We start from the raw sequence: 17814 nt of genomic DNA, 5'->3' as shown, positions 1-17814 counted from the left end.
CCTGGCTTCTAGGTGGGTATTGACCTCCTCCGAGCTGTGAATCGACTATGTTAGAATCAGTGCAATGAATCTATCAAATGCCTGGATTCAGATACTGTCAATATATTTCAAATTTCTTATCTCTTTTCTCACTCATTTGCTGTGGAGGATTGCCAAATAGTCCAGTCCAGAGAAACTTAGGGCTAAATGAAGCTTCATTTTCTTGGGTAAGATGTGGGATGACGTGCTGTTTAATTAATGGTATAGTTTGGATCTCTATGGCTTCTTCGAAATCACCCAGAGTATAGTCAGTAGGATAATCAGGGCCAGGCCTCACATAGACTGGCTCTCGCTGTTGGGTGTAAAGCCCATGGGATTCTTAACACCAGAAATGTAGTCTGATGCACTTGTCCTTTGGAAGAAAACACCCTCTGATTACTGCGATTTGATAGTTTTGCCTTCATCTCTAGAAGCTGCTGCCAGGTACTTAGTGGTGCATCCTTAGGGCAGCCTTTGCAAAGCTGCTATGTGGAATTTAGGCAAAAATCTAGACTCCTTACTTCAGAGCTTTCTTAATGCTGTTATTTGTCCTTTTTACAAAAGGAAGATACAACCTGTATTTATATAATTAAAAGTGGCACGTGCACAACAATGTGCTCAATATGGCTCAACACTACTACACTGCATACTTCAAAATGGTTAAGATGGTAAATTTTATGTTAGGTGTATTTTACCATAATTAAAAATTTTAAAAAAATTAGAAAGTGGCTCATGATCTTACTCTTACTTATGATTTGCCTGAAGCCACAGAGAAGTGCCTATGTAGGCTAAAGTGATCCCTTTGGTTTTAAATTTATGTTAGATATTTTCTTTTGTTTGGTGAGGAAGATTGGCCCTGAGCTAACATGCTAGCCTCTGTTGCCAATCGTCCTCTTTTTGTTTGAGGAAGATTGTCTTGTTGCTGAGCTGACATCTGTGCCAATCTTCCTCTATTTTGTATGTGGGACGCTGCCACAGCAAGACTTGATGGGCAGTGTGTAGGTCTGCACCCAGGATCTGAATCCGCAAACCCAGGGCTGCCGAAGCAGAGTGCACAAACTTAATCACTGTGCCACCGTGTCAGCCCCTAGATGTTATCTTGAGTTAACACTATCTCGCCATTCACCTTGAGTGCTGAATATTCTCAAACATCTTGTCAATACTCCTGCCTTCCTCTTGTCTACTTTTTTTCTGTGAACATGTATTGAGCATTTATGTATCTGGAACCAGAGAGATGAGAAGCAGGATTTGTTCTCTGCCCTCAAGGAGCTGCAGACTGGTTGGGATGACTGACAAGCAAATACTGGGGCAAAATTCTAAGAAAGATGTGTGTTCATGATGTTTAGGAAATCCTAGAAGGGGCATCAACCAAGTCTGCAGTGGGGGTAGAGGGTGGACATGCAAGGCTCGGTGGAGGAGGTAATGTCTGAACTGAGTCAGGAAGAGTGACTAGGAGGTAGCTAGATGAAGAAAGGACAGCAGGACATTGCAGACAGAAGAAACACCATCTAAGAAGGTGCAGAGCATGAGGGCGCAAGAAATACTGCAAAGAATTTTATACCTTTGGTGACTAGTATTTGTATGAGAAGGGGTTAGGAAGACGTTGGGGAAGGCGGGGAAGGGGCAAGAAATGAGGCCAGGGAAATAGACAGGGTCAAATCCTCGTATACCAGGCTCAAGAGATTGGATTTTATCCTAAAGCTTCCCCCAAGTGTTTAGGGTAGAACCATACAAGGAATTTAAGCAGGAAATGACATCAAATTTGTGGTTTAGAAAAATTACCTTGAAGTGCTGTGGGAATGAATTAAAATGGAAACAATTGGATAACTTTCCAATAACTCAGATGAGAAATGACAAAGGTGTGAACTAAAGCTGTGGGGTTAGAGGAGAGGAGTGAGAGTTGAGCAATATAGAAGGTGACTGAATATGAGACCAGTGGGCAGGAAGAAGGAGAAGTCAAGAATGTGTAGCTCTTTGAATGATACACTAAAGATTTGTGCATTGCAATATATGAAAATTCCCGTCCTCAAAATAACTGTGGTTAATAACAGGCATGCTCAAGTGTTTAGGGGTGGAGTGCACTGATGTCTACAACTTACTTTGGAATAAGGTGGATTGAGGGAAGGCTAGGTGGATTAATACGTGATAAAGCAAGAAGAGCACAAATGATGGAGTAGAATCTAGGTATACGAATGTTTACAGTGCAGTTTTTTCCATTTTACTATGAGGTTGATAATTTTTGGAATAAAATATGAGGGGAAAATTTTGCTCTTAAGTTATTTTATGCAGTGTAGAGAAGTTATAATATGGTTTATTATGTTAAAAAAAAAAGCAATATAATTCAAGTTACCCAGACCATATCCAGTAACTTGAAAAACCCCATCACATGCACTGCTTCCATAATATATAACATTTCCACACTGCGGCCATATTAGTGAACTAAGGAATATTTTACCTCAATCTGTTTGCTTTTTGAGCCATGTGTTTTTTTCCCAAAATAGCTAGTCTAATGACAGGTAAATGACCTGAACAACCATGCATTGCTCTAGACAACATAAATAACATATATGAAGCATTGCTTACCCCAGAATATCTTATTCTGCTTAGAAACTAGTATAATTGACTTTGGGTACTGTGTGTGAGATGGGGAGAATTAAATATTTTTGAAAAACAAACAAACAAATAAAGAGCTTCCTGATTTGCTGTCTGACAAGGGCAATGATTGTGCTCTTAAGCCAGGTAGAGAATCTGGGAAGAAAAGTAGACTTGAGGTGAGAGGGCATAGGCAGAGAGGATTATTTTGAGTTTGGACATACTGAGTCTAACGGGTCACAGACAGCTGGACATATGGCTTTGGAACTCAGAGGAGGGTTCTGTGCTGGAGATGGGGAGTCATTAGAATACAACCAGATGGTCATGTAGGTGAGAGCCTGGGAGGGTGAGTAGAGTGTAAGAAAAGATGACCAAGATTAGAACTCTGAGGAACATTCGAAGAGATAGAGAAGTCAAACCTTCTTAGGAGACAAGGAAGGCATATCCAGATAGGTAGGAGGAAAATGTGCACGTGCTAGCGAGACACAGAGAAAGAGAGAGAGAGACAGACAGACAGACAGACATAACAGATCTGAGAGGGAATAGCGAATCAGAGAGAAGGAGTGGCTAGCAGTGTCAAGTGCCTCTTACTGGGTTTGGTGGTTCTAAGTGATCAGAAAACACAAGAGCAGTTCCAGTGAAGAGGTGGACTCAGAAGCTGGATTATAGCACTATAAGGCGTTGAGGACTTTAGAATTTGGATACAGGAATTACAGATTATTCTTTAAAGAAGTCTGGCTTTGATAGATTGAGATACATTTTTTAAATAAGATCAGGACTCAAGTGTCTGGGGGGGGGGGGAATAATAGATTAAACAGACAGAAGAGAAATTGGTAATAGTTGAGGCCAAGTGCCTGAATGGCTGTGAGGGGAAGGAACCCAGAGGCCAGGTGGAGGGTCTAGATCTGATTGGGGGTAGGGAGACCTCTCTGTCTTCCCACTGAAATGGGGGAAAGGAGGTGAGGACAGGTGTGGATAAGTTCCTTTTCTGGGTAGGGGAAGAGGCCAAGCAGGAAGATGAAGATGCTCTGGCTACTGGCATCTTATTTTCTCTGTGAAGTACAATATGACGTCACTAGGTAAAAGTGATAGGGACTGTGGTGGGGCGGGGACTTATGAAGATGGTTTGGAATAACTATTTTCAAATTGAGAGCAAGAGCAGAATAGAGACATGGAAAGGAATGCCAGGCCATCAGAAGGCAAGGTTGGATAGTTTTCTCCAGGAGCTCTTAGCTACTTAGATGTAAAAGATCTCTCTTTGGCCATTTCCATTCTGAACTGCTCGTCAACTCTCAGCTGTCTTCTGCTCTGGGTTTAAGCCTTATCATAAACAGAATGTACCTGAGGCTGGTACTTTTCCTTGTGTAAAGGGCTAAACATTTTCAACCTGTGCAACTTACAGCAAATAAACAACGAGAAAATGAGTTTGAACATGTTTTCCCCAGAAACATCATTTGAAATCTAGTCCTCTGTGATGTTGGTATCATAATTAGATTGACCCACACACTGACATGACCACGAAAGCTGGACATGACCTAGTATTTATATTATATTTCACAGCTCACTTCCTTGGGCAGGTAGCATATCCTGTTTCTGCTAACCTGACTGTTCTTTTCTGGCAGGACAGAAGTTGCCAAGTCTCACCTTACTCCCTACAACCTACATATTCAGGTGAGAGGCAAGAGTCAAGGATCTAAATAGAGGTTTTACTATTCACCTTTTAGTTTCCCACTGACCAACTGTCATCCTGGTGTTCTTCTTTCTGGAAAAGTCACTCCAATCCTGATCTCTGCTTTCTCATATATGGTTGTACTTGACGGCGGGGTCAGCCTTTGGTGTGGCTTCCTGTGTGAGTCCTAGATGTGAGTCTCATGTGGTTTTCACCTCCACCGCTGTTTCTGTTACCGATCCTGCTCTGTACTCCACAGAAGTGAGGAACTTCCTGGCTTCTTCGGCATTCAGAAGTACCATCGCTGTGTCTTCCCTGAGTCATGAACTCAAGTGACAGAACTCATTGGAGCCTCAACTAGCTCTCGCTTGGTTTCCCACAGAGCAAGATTAGTAAATGTTTCAGAAACAGTTTGTGAAGTATTGAGTCAACTCGGAATCAGAACCCAAGATAATTTCTCACTCATTTTGTCCTGATTTTGAAGATTTAATGCCGTGTTTTAGATGTGGTCAGTCATTTGGTGAGTTCCACTTCCCTGCCTTCTGCTTGGGTTGAGGTGCTCCTCAGGGTCCCAGTCAACACATATTTATCAAGGACCTACTTGAGCTTGTCATTGGCAATAAAGAGGCAGATAAATCATGATAACTGTCATCAAAGGCGTTCACAGTTTGGTAAGGGACAAGCTGGCAGCTAATGTATAGCAATGATTTTCAAAATGTAGTGCACAGGATAATCAACTGGAACACTAGATATAATGCAGGTTCCTGAGCCCATCCTTAGAAAGGATGACAAAGGATCTGAATATTTAATAAGCACGTAGGGGTGGGTGGCCTGGGGAATGGTGGAGATGAGTCTGATGCAAATGGTGTGAGAATCACACTTGGAAAAACACTGCAAGATGGCGTATAAGGATTAGAATGAAGGTTATCTACCCTGGGTGCTCTGGGAGCCAAGGAGTGGCTGATTGACTTAGTTGAGGGAGGGGTTTATGGGTTGGGATAGGCTGAGGAAGGGAGGTTTATTGGACAACTACACTGTCTCCACTCACTGATCTGTGAGGATGAAGTCGTATAAGTTTCCTTGTCCTTACCCTTTGTCTCAGAAGCCTCTGCTAAAGTATTTTCTATTTGATCTATAGTGTGCACCCTTTTCTGTATTTTTAATGGTTTCTTTTTACTTAACAAATTATACCGTCTCCCACTTCATGGGTTTTGCGTGTCTTTTCCCATTTCTAGGCATGTTGTAATTTAAGTATCAGTTTCCTCCAAAACTGAGTTTCCCATCCTCAGCTCCTTATTTCTGAATTTCAGTTACTCCATATGCTTTTTGACTTTAGCAAATAAACTCTTTTTTTTAACCCTAAACTGAAAATACAACCGTCACCTCACCCAGACTTTGAATTTTTGTTTACTTCTGTCAGTTTGAAAGGAAGATGTAGGGTATTTTTTGTGAAACTGGACCACAAAGGAAATGTTCAACTGAGAGCAAAATATTTTCTTTCTAGAAATCCATTAGCTTTAGTGGGTATGAGTGTGTAGTTTTTACTCTTCGGAATTTTGCTGAGAGAAGACTACACAAGCAGACTGGGTTAGAGCAACTGAAGATAAGTGTGTATGGAAGATGTCATAGAATACTTTAGCATCTGTACGTTTGTGTCTTTGAATTTACACTTTGATGTGGAGAGTGAGAAATGTATCATATGCAAATATTTATGCAGTTAGTCTCTTAAACAAGTCATCACTGAGAAATGGGAAATACTGTCCAGCCTTTTTTATATGCAAGTATTATTTCCCTCATATTGAAATGTTGAAATACAGAGACAAGAATTGTTGTGTTACATTAGCAGGGAGGAGAGATGTGAAAAAGCTGTGTCATCCATTTTATGAAAGAAGATGCTATGGACTGAATTCTGTTCCCCCCAGATTCATATGTTGAAGCCCAAACCCCCAATGTGACTGTGTTTGGAGATAGGGCTTTTAGGATGTAATTAAGGTTAAACGAGGTTATAAGTGTGGAGTCCTGATCTGATAGGATTCATGGCTTTATAAGTAAAGGAAGAGAAAGATTCTGTCCACGCACATGCACCGAGTAGAGACCGTGTGAGCACATAGTGAGAAGGCTGCCATCTGATGCCAGGAAGTGAGCCCTCCCTAAAACCCGACCATGCTGACAGCCTGATCTCAGAATTCTAGCTTCCGGGACTGTTGAGAAAATAAATTTCTATTGTTTAAGCCACCCAGTCTACGGTATTTTGCTGTGGCAGCCCAAGCAGACCAAGAGAGAAGACACACTTGGCAGCATGGGAGTCTGAGGATCTGGGTTCTAGTTCTCATTCTACCACTCTTAGCTCTTACGGCTCTAGAAGTTTCACGAGACCTCACCTTCCTCTCCTCAGAATGAGGGAGTAAGATTGACTCTTACGATAGTTTTAAATTTTTGAAATCTGTGATTCTAGTTCCATGAAATGAACTGCATTGCTGAAGGTCACATAGCATCATGCTTGAAGCAACCTTAAAGGCCTTTTTGCCTAATTCTCTCATTCAGTGGAAGAGGAAACTAAGGCCCAGTAGATTGGACATGACTTTCCCAATGTCACCCTGATACTCCTGGCAATGCCTGGAAAAGTAGTCTCTTCTTTGTTCCTCTTCCTATTACACTGCTGAGTGGGTTGCCAGCTGTTAAACAGGAATAATGTTTTCTATCATGGACCTATTTTATAAGGAAAATGTTGATAAGTTGGGAAATACTAAGCTCTTCAGAATAAATTCTTTTCTATCATATTGTGGTGATTTATGATGAAAATATTCTGTAAATGTTTTCTTTTAAAGTTACCTATTATTGCTTTTATTTCTAACCACTTATTAATAAGTAGCGCTAATATACATATATAGTAATATTTTATTTAAAAATTTGTTTTTTCAAAATAACACATGTATATGGTAAATAATCAAATAATACAGATGAGTTTATGATGAAAAGTTACGATTTCTCACCCATGCTTCTCTATTCCCAACTATTCTCCCCAAAGACAAGATCTTTTAGCTGTTACTTTTAAAATTTCTTTTGGAGATCACTTCGATAACTTTAGAGAATTGTGCTTATTCCTGTACTCCTCCCTAAATCAATAACCCACATCCATAGACTTACTATTAAGAAATTTGAGGTGATAATTCACTTATATTACTCTCCCGTCCCCATCCCCCATGCTGAAGTTTTGATATTAATATTACTTTTAGTTTTCCTAAACCTTTGTAATTCTTAAATGGTATCATAGAACTCATTCTTTTGGCAGGAGTTTTTGATTCCTTGCTTTGTAAAATGAGTACATCTAAGTAGTAGGACCCCTACTTCTTTCTCACTTTCCCGTTCCTATTTCTACATCTTCCTCCTCTCAGCTACACATTTGCTTTTACGTTGTCAAGGTTAACATTCACATTTCATTCTCCAACCACAAATGTATCTTCTATGCTTGTCCTGACCTTGACTGGAAATGTTGAAAACCAATAAAACAATGTTTAATATTTAATTTTTAAAGAATGATTTGGGACCCCAGATAGTCTGTACAAATGGATTTTCTGCAAAAATCAAAATTGAAAATTTGCTACGTAGGCAATTTTGCATTAAAATTTACATTTAAATTATAATAAGAGATAAATATGCCATTATTTTCTGCTTTGCTCTTAAAAAACGACTTAGCATAAATAAAATGCAAGAAAAGGTGTCATGAATATCATTTAAATAATTTTTTTAAACTGTTAATTTTTATAAAATCGGAATTTCTTTGGTTCAAAAGGTCTGATTAGAAACTGCATTAAATTGTATTGCTTTGAAAGTCTTGATAGTGACCTGACAACTGGTTTACTCAATGAATTCAGTAAAATTCTACCTTTAATATGCTTCTGCTGTGTGATGCTTAAAATTATTCCCTGTAACTAAATCAGAACCTCACTATAAGTCATCCTTAGAGTCACACCCAAAAGATTTCGTTATTGTTAAAAGCGTAGTTGCAGTAGTTGGTTTGGGATGAAGGGAAGACCTTGACCTTAATTATCTTCCGGACTGAATTCTGCTGTGTCCAGTGAAGCCTGTAGGAGGTTTCCGTGGGCTTTGGGTCAAGTGTGTCTATATTTTTAATTATTTCAATACGTTGCCTTTTTTTGTAGCCATATTTCCAGTGGTTGCTAGGGAGCTATTTGTATAGCAGGGACTACAAGACTCTATGCCTTTTTGATGAAAATATGTTCTTGAGCTTCCTTGCCTTTTTAGCATTTCATATCTTGCAGACATAAATCATAGAGCTGAGCTTAGCTCGCATAGCTCTGTATATTTTCACTTCCCCAAGAGTAGTTGTATCATTTCTGAGGTAGGAGGATCAATATGGAATACAGTTCTCTAAGTAAGGGCTAAACCAGCATCAAATATAGCACTGACGAAGCATTTAGCGGCTTCCTGTTTGCGATGTTCATCAAAGCTATAAAGCTGAGTAATACTAGGATTTGAACCCTGCAGAGGAGTGTATGGTCGCAAAATAGCTGAGACAGTCTTTGTACTTGTAATGGCGCCTGAAGGTTTCTGTTTTTACAGTAGATTGCAATGGAATTCCCTTTTAAGGCCCTTAACTCTTGATTAAATCACATTTCTCATTATGGCAAAATTTATTATGAACTAATGTCACTATATTTCAAAAGATTCTTCTAGATTATGAACTGCTAGAGAGCATTCATTATGCTTTATCTTCTTTATATATTCTAGAGGGAACTGCAGGATGTTTCTCATACGTGAGAAGATTGGCAGGGGCGTATTTTTTGCACTGTGCTAATCAATTTAGATGCATTATTTTCTTTAATTCTCATAACAAGTCTATGAGGGAGGCATTCTTTAGTCCCATTTCATGGATGAGTAACTTAAGGAAATGAAAGATTAAGTCACTTGACTAGAGGCAAATAGCTAGTTAAATGATAGAGCCAGAATTGGTGTGCCTGAATTCTTCCAGAATGTCATATGATTGGAATCATACAGTATATAGCCTTTCAAATTGACTTCTTTCACTTAATAATATGCATTTAAGTTTCCTTCATGTATTTTCATGGCTTGATAATTCGCTTCTTTTTAGCTCTGGATAATAGTGTGTTGTCTGGATGTGCCACAGTTTATTTATCCATTCGCCTACTGAAGGACATCTTGGTTGCTTCAAAATCCTGGCAATTATGAATAAAAGCTGCTATAAGTGTTCATGTGCAGGCTTTTCTGGGGATATGTTTTCAGCTCCTTTGGATACATACCAAGGAGCATGATTGCTGGCTTGTATAGTATGAGTATGTTTAATTTTGTAAGAGACCACCAAACTATCTTCCACAGTGATGGTACCATTTTGTGTTCCCAACAGCAACGAGAGTTCCTGTTGTTCCCCATGCTCTTGTCAGCATTTGCTGTTGTCGGTGTTCTGTATTTGGACCATTTAAATAGGTGTGTAGTAGTATCTTATTAATTTAGTTTGAAATTCCCTAATGACATACGATGTCGAACATCTTTTCATACGCTTCTTTGCCATCTGTATATCTTCGTTGATGAGGTGTCTGCTGAGGTCTTTGGCCAATTTTTTAATCGGTGGTTTGTTTTCTTATTTTTGAGTTTTAAGAGTTCTTTGTATAACAGTCCTTTATCAGATGTATCTTTTGCAAATATTTTCTCTCAGTCTATGGCTTATCTTCTCATTCCTTTGACACTGTCTTTTGCAAAGCAGACATTTTTAATTTGAATGAAGTCCAGCTTATCAATTATTTCTTTCATGAATTGTTCCTTTGGTGTTGTATCTAAAAAATCACCATACTCAAGGTTATCTGATGTTTCTCCTATGTTATCTTCTAGTAGTTTTATAGCTTTGTGTTTTACATTTAGATCTGTGCCTCATTTTGAGTTAATTTTTGTGAAGGGTGTAAGGTCTGTGTCTAGATTTTTTTGCAAGTGGATGACCATTTGTCCTCACACCATTTGTTGAAGAAAGTATCTTTGCTCCATTTTATTGACTTTGCTCCTTTGTCAAAAATCAGTTTCCTATATTTATGTGGGTCTATTTCTGGGCTTTCTATTCTTTTCCATTGATTTATTCATCTATTCTTTCACCAATGCCACACTGTTGTGATTACTGTGGCTTTACAGTATGTCTTAAAGTCAGATAGTGTCAGTCCTACAATCTTGTTCTTCAAGATTGAGTTGTCTATCCCAGATCTTTTGCCTCTTCATTACACTCTTTAGAATCAGTTTGTCAATATTCAAAATATACCTTACTGGAATTTTGATTGGGATTGTGTTAAATCTGTAGACCAAGTTGGGAAGACTGACCTCTTGACTATATTGAGTCATTTATGAACATGGAGTATTTTTCCATTTATTTAGTTCTTCTTTCGTATTTTCACCAGAGTTTTGTAGTTTTCCTCATACAGATCTTGTACATATTTTGTTAGATTTATACCTAATTTTTTTGGAGTGCTAATATAAATGATGTACTTTTAATGTCAAATTCTACTTGTTAATTGTTGGGTGTATAGGAAAGAAGTTGACTTTTGTATATTAACTTTGTGTTCTGCAACCTTGCTATACTCACTTATTAGTTTCAGGAGGGTTTTTTTTGTGGATTCTTCAGATTTTCTACCCAAACAATCATGTCATCTGTGAACAAAGACAGTTTTATTTCTTCCTTCCCAATTTGTATACTTTTTGTTTCCTTTTATTGTCTTATTGCAGCGTTAGGACTTCCAGTATGATGTTGAAAAACGGTGGCGACAGGGGAATGTCTTGCCTTGTTTCTCATCTTAGCTGGAAAGTTTCAGGCTTCTCATTATTCAGTATGGTGCTAGCTGTAGGGTTTTTGTAGATGTTCTTTATCAAGTTGAAGAATTTCCTTTCTATTCCTAGTTTGCTGAGTGTTTTTATCATGAATGGGTGTTGGATTTTGTCAAATGCTTTTTTTGGATCTATTAATATGATCTTGTAATTTTTCTTCTTAGTCTGCTGATGTACTGGATTACATTAATTGATTGTTGAATATTGAACCTGCTTTGCATTATCTGGGATAAATTCCACTTGGTTATGCTGTATAATTCTTTTTATACATGGTTGGATTCAATTTGCTAATATTTTGTTAAAAGATTTTGCATCTATATTCCTGAGAGATTTTGGTCTATAGTTTTCTTTTCTTGTAATGTCTTTGTCTGGTTTTGGTATTAGGACAATGCTGGCCTCATAGAACAACTTAAGAAGTATGTCTTCTTCTATCTTCTGGAAGAGATTGTTGAGAATTGTTATAATTTATTCCTTAAATGTTTAGTAGATTTCGCCTGTGCAACCATCTGGACCTAGGGCTTTCTGTTGGAAGGCTATTAATTTTTTATTTCTTTAACAGATCGGACCTATTCAGGTTGTTTGTTTCTTCTTGTTTGAGTTTTGGTAGATGCTGTCTTTCAAGGAATTGGTCCATTTCATCTAGGTTATCAAATTCGTGGGCATAGAGTTTTTCATAATATTCTTTTATTATCCTCCTAATACTCATGAGATAGTAATGTCCCCTATTTCATTTGTTATATTAGTAATCTATGTCTTCTCTCTTTTTTTCTTAGTTAGCCTGGCTAGAGGCTTATCAATTTTGTTAATCTTTTCAAAGAATCAGCTTTTGGTTTTGTAGATTTTGTCTACTGATTTCCTATTTTCAATGTAATTGATTCCTACTCTAACTTTTATTATTTCTTTTCTTCCACTACTTTGGATTTGATTTGCACTTCTTTTTCTAGTTTTTTAAGGTGGAAGCTTAGATGATTGATTTTAGATATTTCTTCTTTTTTAATGTATGCATACGCTGTTATTAACTTCCCTCTATACACTGCTTTCACTGTATCCCACAAATTTTGATATTATATTTTTATTTTCATTGAGTTCAAAATATTTTTTAATATCTCTTGAGATTTGTTTTTTGACCCATGTATTATTTAGAAGTATGCTGTTTAATCTCCAAATATTTTGGGATTTTACAGCTATCTTTCTGTTATTGATTTCTAGTTTAATTCCATTGTGGTTTACAGGCACGCATTGTGTGATGTATTCTATTCTTTTAAATTTACTGTGTTTTATGGCCCAGAATATGGTCTATCTTGGTGAATGATCCCTATGAGCTTGAGAAGAATGTGTATTCTGCTATTGTTGGATGAAGTAGTCTATAGATATCAATTATATCCAGTTGATTGATGGTGCTGCTGAGTTCAAGTATGTTCTTATTGATCTTCTGGCTGCTGGATCTGTCCGTTTCTGATAGAGAGGTGTTAGAGTCACCAAGTATAATAGCATATTAATCTATTTCTCCTTGCAGTTCTATCAGTTTTTGCCTCATGTATTTTGGTGCTCTGTTGTTAGACACATACACATTAAGGATCATTATGTTTTCTTAGAGTATTGACCTCTTATAATTATGTAATGCTCCTCTTTATTCCTAGTAATTTTCCTTGCTTTGAAGTCTCTCTGAAATTATGATTACTACTCCTGCTTTCTTTTGATTAGCATTAGGATGGTTTATCTTTCTCCATCCCTTTAGTTTTAATCACTGTGTTTTTATATTTAAAATGGGTTTCTGGGGCCCACCCAGTGGCGTAGTGGTTAAGTTCACATGCCCCACTTCAGCAGCCCGTGGGTTCAGGTCCTGGGCATGGAGCTACATACTATTCATCAAGCCATGCTATGGTGGTGTCCCACACACAAAATAAGGGAAGATTGGCACAGATGTTAGCTCAGGGACGATCTTCCTCACCAAAAAGAAAAAAAGAAAGAAAGAAAAGAAAAACTGGGTTTCTTTTAGAAAAAGTATAATTGAATTTTGTTTTGTGATCCACTTGACAATCTCTGTCTTTTAAGTAATGTATTTAGACTATTGACATTTAAAGTCATTATTGATGTAATTGGATTAATATCTACCATATTCATTACTGTTTTCTGCTTGTTTCTCTTGTTCTTTGCTCCTATTTTTGTCTTCCACGCTTTTTCTGCCTTTTGTGGTTTTAATTGAGCATGTTATATGATTTGATCTTCTTTCCTTTCTTAGCATATCAATTATAATTCTTTTTAATTCTTTTAGTGGTTGCCCTAGAATTTACAATATACAGTTACAACTAATCCAAGTCCACCTTCAAATAACACTATACCACTTCATGGGTAGTGTGAGTACCTTATAATATGTACAATATATTCCTAATCCCTCCATCTTGTCCCTTATATCATTACTGTCATTCATTTCACTTATACATAGGCATCTGTATGTATATATGTATACATAAGCATACATAATAGAATATATTGTTGCTAGTATTTTGAACAAATTATCTGTTAGATCAATTAAGAATAAGAAAAGCAACAGTTTTTATTTTACCTTCACTCATTTCTTCTCCAGTACTCTTCCTTTCTTTATGGAGATCCAAGTTTCTGAGCTATATTGTTTTCTTTCTCTCTGAAGAACTTCTTTTAAATGTTTACTGCAACAAACTTTCTCAATTTTTATGTGTTTTTTATTTCTCCTTCACTTTTGAAGGATAATTTCACAGGGTACAGAATTCTAAGTTGGTGGCTTTTTTTTCCCCTCAACACTTTAAATATTTCACTCCATCCTCTTCTTGCTTATGTGGTTTTTGAGGAGAAGTCAGATGTAATTCTTATTTTTGCTTCTCTATAGATAAGGTGTTTTCCCCCTCTCTGGCTTCTTTCAAGATTTTAAAAAATCTTTTATTTTCTAAAGTTTGTATATACATATATATACATATATATATATGCATTTGTCCTGCTTAGTGTTCTCTGCACTTCCTGGATCTGTGGTTTGGTGTCTGACATTAATTATGAGGAAATTCTTAGTCATTATTGCTTCAGACATTACTTCTATTTCCTCCTCTCTTTCTTCTCCTTCTGGTATTCCCATTTTATATATATATATATATATATGTTATACCTTTTGTAGTTGTCCCACAGTTCTTAAATATTCTGTTCTGGGTTTTTTCCAGTATTTTTTCTCTTTGCCTTTCAGTTTTTGGAGTTTGATTGTCATATCCCACGCTCACAGATTCTTTCCTTAGCTGTGTCCAGTCTACTAATGAACTCATCATAAGCATTTTTCATTTCTGTTACAGTTTTTGATTTTTAGCATTTCTTTCTTAGAATATCCATCTCTCTGCTTATGTTATTTATCTGTTCTTGCATGTTATCTACTTTTTCCGTTAAATCTCTTGGCATATTAATCATAGCTTTTAAAAATCCCTGGTCTGATGATTCCAACTTTCCTGCCATATCTGACTCTGGTTTTGGTGTTTGTTCAGTCTCTTCAAACTTTTTTGCCTTTTAATATGCCTTGTAATTTTTTGTCAAAAGGTAGACATGAGGTACTGGGTAAAAGAAATGGCAGTAAATAGGCCTTTAGTAATGTCGTGGTAAGCTGTACGGGGAGGGGAAGTGTGCTATAAGCCTATGATTAGGTCTCAGTCTTTTGGTAAGCCTGTGCCCCTGAGCTGTGAATTTCACTAGTGCCTCTCGGTCCCCTGACACTTAGTTGTGACAGGAGGCCTAGAGGAGGATGGAGTTGGGCGTTTCTCTTCTCTCAAATAGGTTATGCTCTGATAAAACCCCAGAAGGTTAGGCTGTAGAGAAATAGTTTCTCCTGAGGACAGGCCTTATTAATAAGAACAGAATGCTCTGGTGTATTTCAAGATAGTTCCTCTTCCCCTCCCATGATGGAATTCTCTAATATTCTCTGATAGTCTCTGTGAGGACCTTGAAGTAAAACTCACAAAAGTGTGGGTGCCATTCTGTGACTGGGTCCCCCTGGAGTGTTTTACTCTCAGAGTTGTCCACACTGAGCTTCCAGCCATTCGTCAAGTAAAGTTCAGGTTTTCCTACCCTGGCACTGGTTCTCTCAGAGATAATTTGCTGTGGCCACCTGGCTGTCTCTTCAATTTTGGGGGCAGCAGTTTGTCCCATAAACTCATAGCTCTGATGCATCTAAGAAGAGCTGTTGGTTTTTCAATTTGGTTCAGCTTTTTGCTTGTTAGAATGGAAGGATGACTTCTAAGCTTCTTAGATGCTGGACCAGAAACCAGAAGTCTGCCTACTCTTAATAACCGTTATGCCTCATGTTTTCCCGCTAACTATTGATTGACTTGAATTCTGTTGCGTGGTGTCTTAACCTTGGTCATCTAGGAAGCAGAGTCTGAGTTAAAGTCTCATGTTCTATTATTTCATTGCAGAGTTCAATTCCAGGGAATAAGAGGGAGAGAAAAGGGGAGTGAGATAAAGACGGAAGAAGAGCCAATATGAAGATGTGTCATGAAACTGGCCACCTGGTATTGGGCCCGATTGACTATCCAATTTCAAGGGGCTCTTGAAGATGTCATATAAATGATTACTTTTCAGAAGAGTCTAGGGGGTGTGGGTGTCAGTAAGAATTTATCTGCTGACTCAGTCTCTCATTTGTCACAGTTTTACTCCATAGTTTCTCTTTTACGCCACACTTTTGAGTTGTCCGTGTATTGGCAAAAAAACAAAATGAGTCCCATGGTGTTTTAGTTTGGGTTTTCCTGAAAGCAGAGCTTGAATAAGGGCTTCAGTTAATTGGGGTTCAAGTAGCTTGTTTGGAAAGTGATGCCAGAAAGCAGGAGTGAGGGATTTGGGAGAAAAAGACAATAATAGGAATGAATTATTGAGGTCTCTGCTGTAAGCAGTAGGGGCTCTATTCCATAGCAACTCCGAGAAATATACAGAATGCCTCTCAAATTATCCATGCATAAGATGGGAGGCTTGGGCATTTACCCACTGTCTCCCATCCCCCATTTATTTAGAGTTGCCCTTGTGGGCTATAACTCTCTTCCTTTTCTGGGCAGTGCTTACATGTAGACCAAGAGGACTTCTGGGATTTTGGAGAAGGCTACCAGCTTGTGGAAAGCAGAGATTTGAGAAGTCAGCATGAGTCTGAGGTTGTGTACTGCCCACCACAGAGGTGGACCAAAGAGGTGGGCCATGGATTATCGGATGCCTCAGGGAACAGGGACCCTTGGGGCAGATGGTCAGAGTAGTATTTCTTTTGTGGGATAGTGTGAGAGTGGGTCTCCAGAATGGTGCTGACATACTGATTTTGACTGGCTCATGTTGTTTATATAGTCAGAGCCCCTCCTAACAACATTTGGCCAGGACTCCACACACCCTAGGGGGAGCTCTGCCTCTGTGAAGCAGATTGGAGCCATGCAAAATTGACTGCAGTAGCTGTAGCTGGAACAACAAAAAAGTAACAGTGAGGGGACTTATAGTGTCTTATAGGAGGCAACCAATATCCTAGGTGAGGTGCCTTTTCAGAAAAATTTTTTAAAGAGTATTTTTAGAGTCTGTATTTCTCTATACATGTGTAATAACATTTGCAAAAATTTTGAGTGAGTCAACATGTGGGGTGGATTGCAAAATGTGGCTGCAAATTCTTTTCATCATGGAATGTATAGTCCTGCCTTTGAGAGTTGGAGTCTATTTCTCCACCCTCTTCATTTGGATTGGCAGATAACTTTTTCCTTCTAGTTTATAGCTCTCTAGATCAAGAGGAGTTGTACCACTGAAGCTAGTGTTGTGACTTACTTTGACCAATAGAATGAGACGGAAGTGAAATTTTCCATTCTGGGACCTGAGCATCTAGATGTCTTGCAGCTTCTGCCTTTACCCTCTTCATTGAGACCACCAAGGAAGAGAGGCCAGTCCAGCCTCCTGGGGGATGAGAGGCTATGTGAAGGAATCAAGGCATCCTAGCTGATGGCCACCACCTACTCCAAGACATGTGAGTAAAACCAGGGTGGATCCTCCAGTCTGGCCACCTCTCTAGGTCAATGAAATCACATGACTGAGTCCAGGCAAAACTAGACTGGACTGTCCAAGCCGCAGAATCATGGGGAATACTGAATGATTGTTGTTTTAAGATATTCAGTTTTAGGTGGTTTATTATATGGCAACAGATGCCTAACATAACATGACCAAAATCCTGATAGTCTTTGGAAGCATTTTTATGCCTCAACTAAGTAGATGACTAAATTAAATGATGTGTTAATAAATTTGCAAATACTAATACGGTTTCATGGTGAGTTTCATAGAGTTCCTCTTCTGTATTTAACCAAGGAAGGAACCACAAATGAGGAGTCGCTTTCCCTGCCAGAAAGTAAGCTTATGAAAATTACTCCTCAGTGAAATAAAAGAGCAAATTGTACCTTAAATTTTCTGTGTAACTACAAAGAACAATTTATATGTATGAATTCTTGGCTTGTGGGAAAAGAACATCATCAGTTGAGTGACTGTCAGGATGTGCTTGTGTAGATGGCACAAGTTTCTACTCTGATCTGATTCTAAGTGATTTTGTGGTTTAGCAGTCACTAGCACTTACTGAAAGAGTTTGAGGGAGTGGAACTCTGCTGTCTGAGTAGGGACTGGGTTGTGCTGGTGGTGTTCCAAAGAGGTTCACAGAAAGTAGCAATGATAGGACAGGA

The 17814-nt window shown here is 38.2% G+C and overlaps 1 protein-coding gene across 11 annotated transcripts in view; it reads left to right on the top strand.

The window, feature by feature from the left end:
• MACIR (macrophage immunometabolism regulator) overlaps positions 1-17814 on the top strand; it is a 169150-nt gene that overhangs the window by 68082 nt on the left and 83254 nt on the right. For 3 of the 11 annotated variants that reach the window (XR_011425649.1, XR_011425652.1, XR_011425648.1), the window contains 3 exons: positions 15547-15642; positions 16180-16308; positions 16931-17114. The exons of 6 other annotated variants lie outside the window; for them this stretch is intronic. Coding sequence is in view for 1 of the 5 variants with exons in the window: in XM_070234480.1 (XP_070090581.1) it covers positions 15547-15588 (42 nt within the window). In the remaining 4 variants the exon portion in view is untranslated. Of the gene's footprint in view, positions 1-15546; positions 15720-16179; positions 16309-16930; positions 17115-17814 lie in introns of those variants that run through there. 2 more of the 11 variants (XR_011425647.1, XM_070234480.1) reach the window with 2 other exon arrangements.

This window comes from Equus caballus, chromosome 14 (genome assembly GCF_041296265.1).
Source record: "Equus caballus isolate H_3958 breed thoroughbred chromosome 14, TB-T2T, whole genome shotgun sequence".
Taxonomy (NCBI): domain Eukaryota; kingdom Metazoa; phylum Chordata; class Mammalia; order Perissodactyla; family Equidae; genus Equus; species Equus caballus.
Note: the sequence above shows the minus strand (reverse complement) of the source record. Positions and strands in the feature narration are given on the sequence as shown.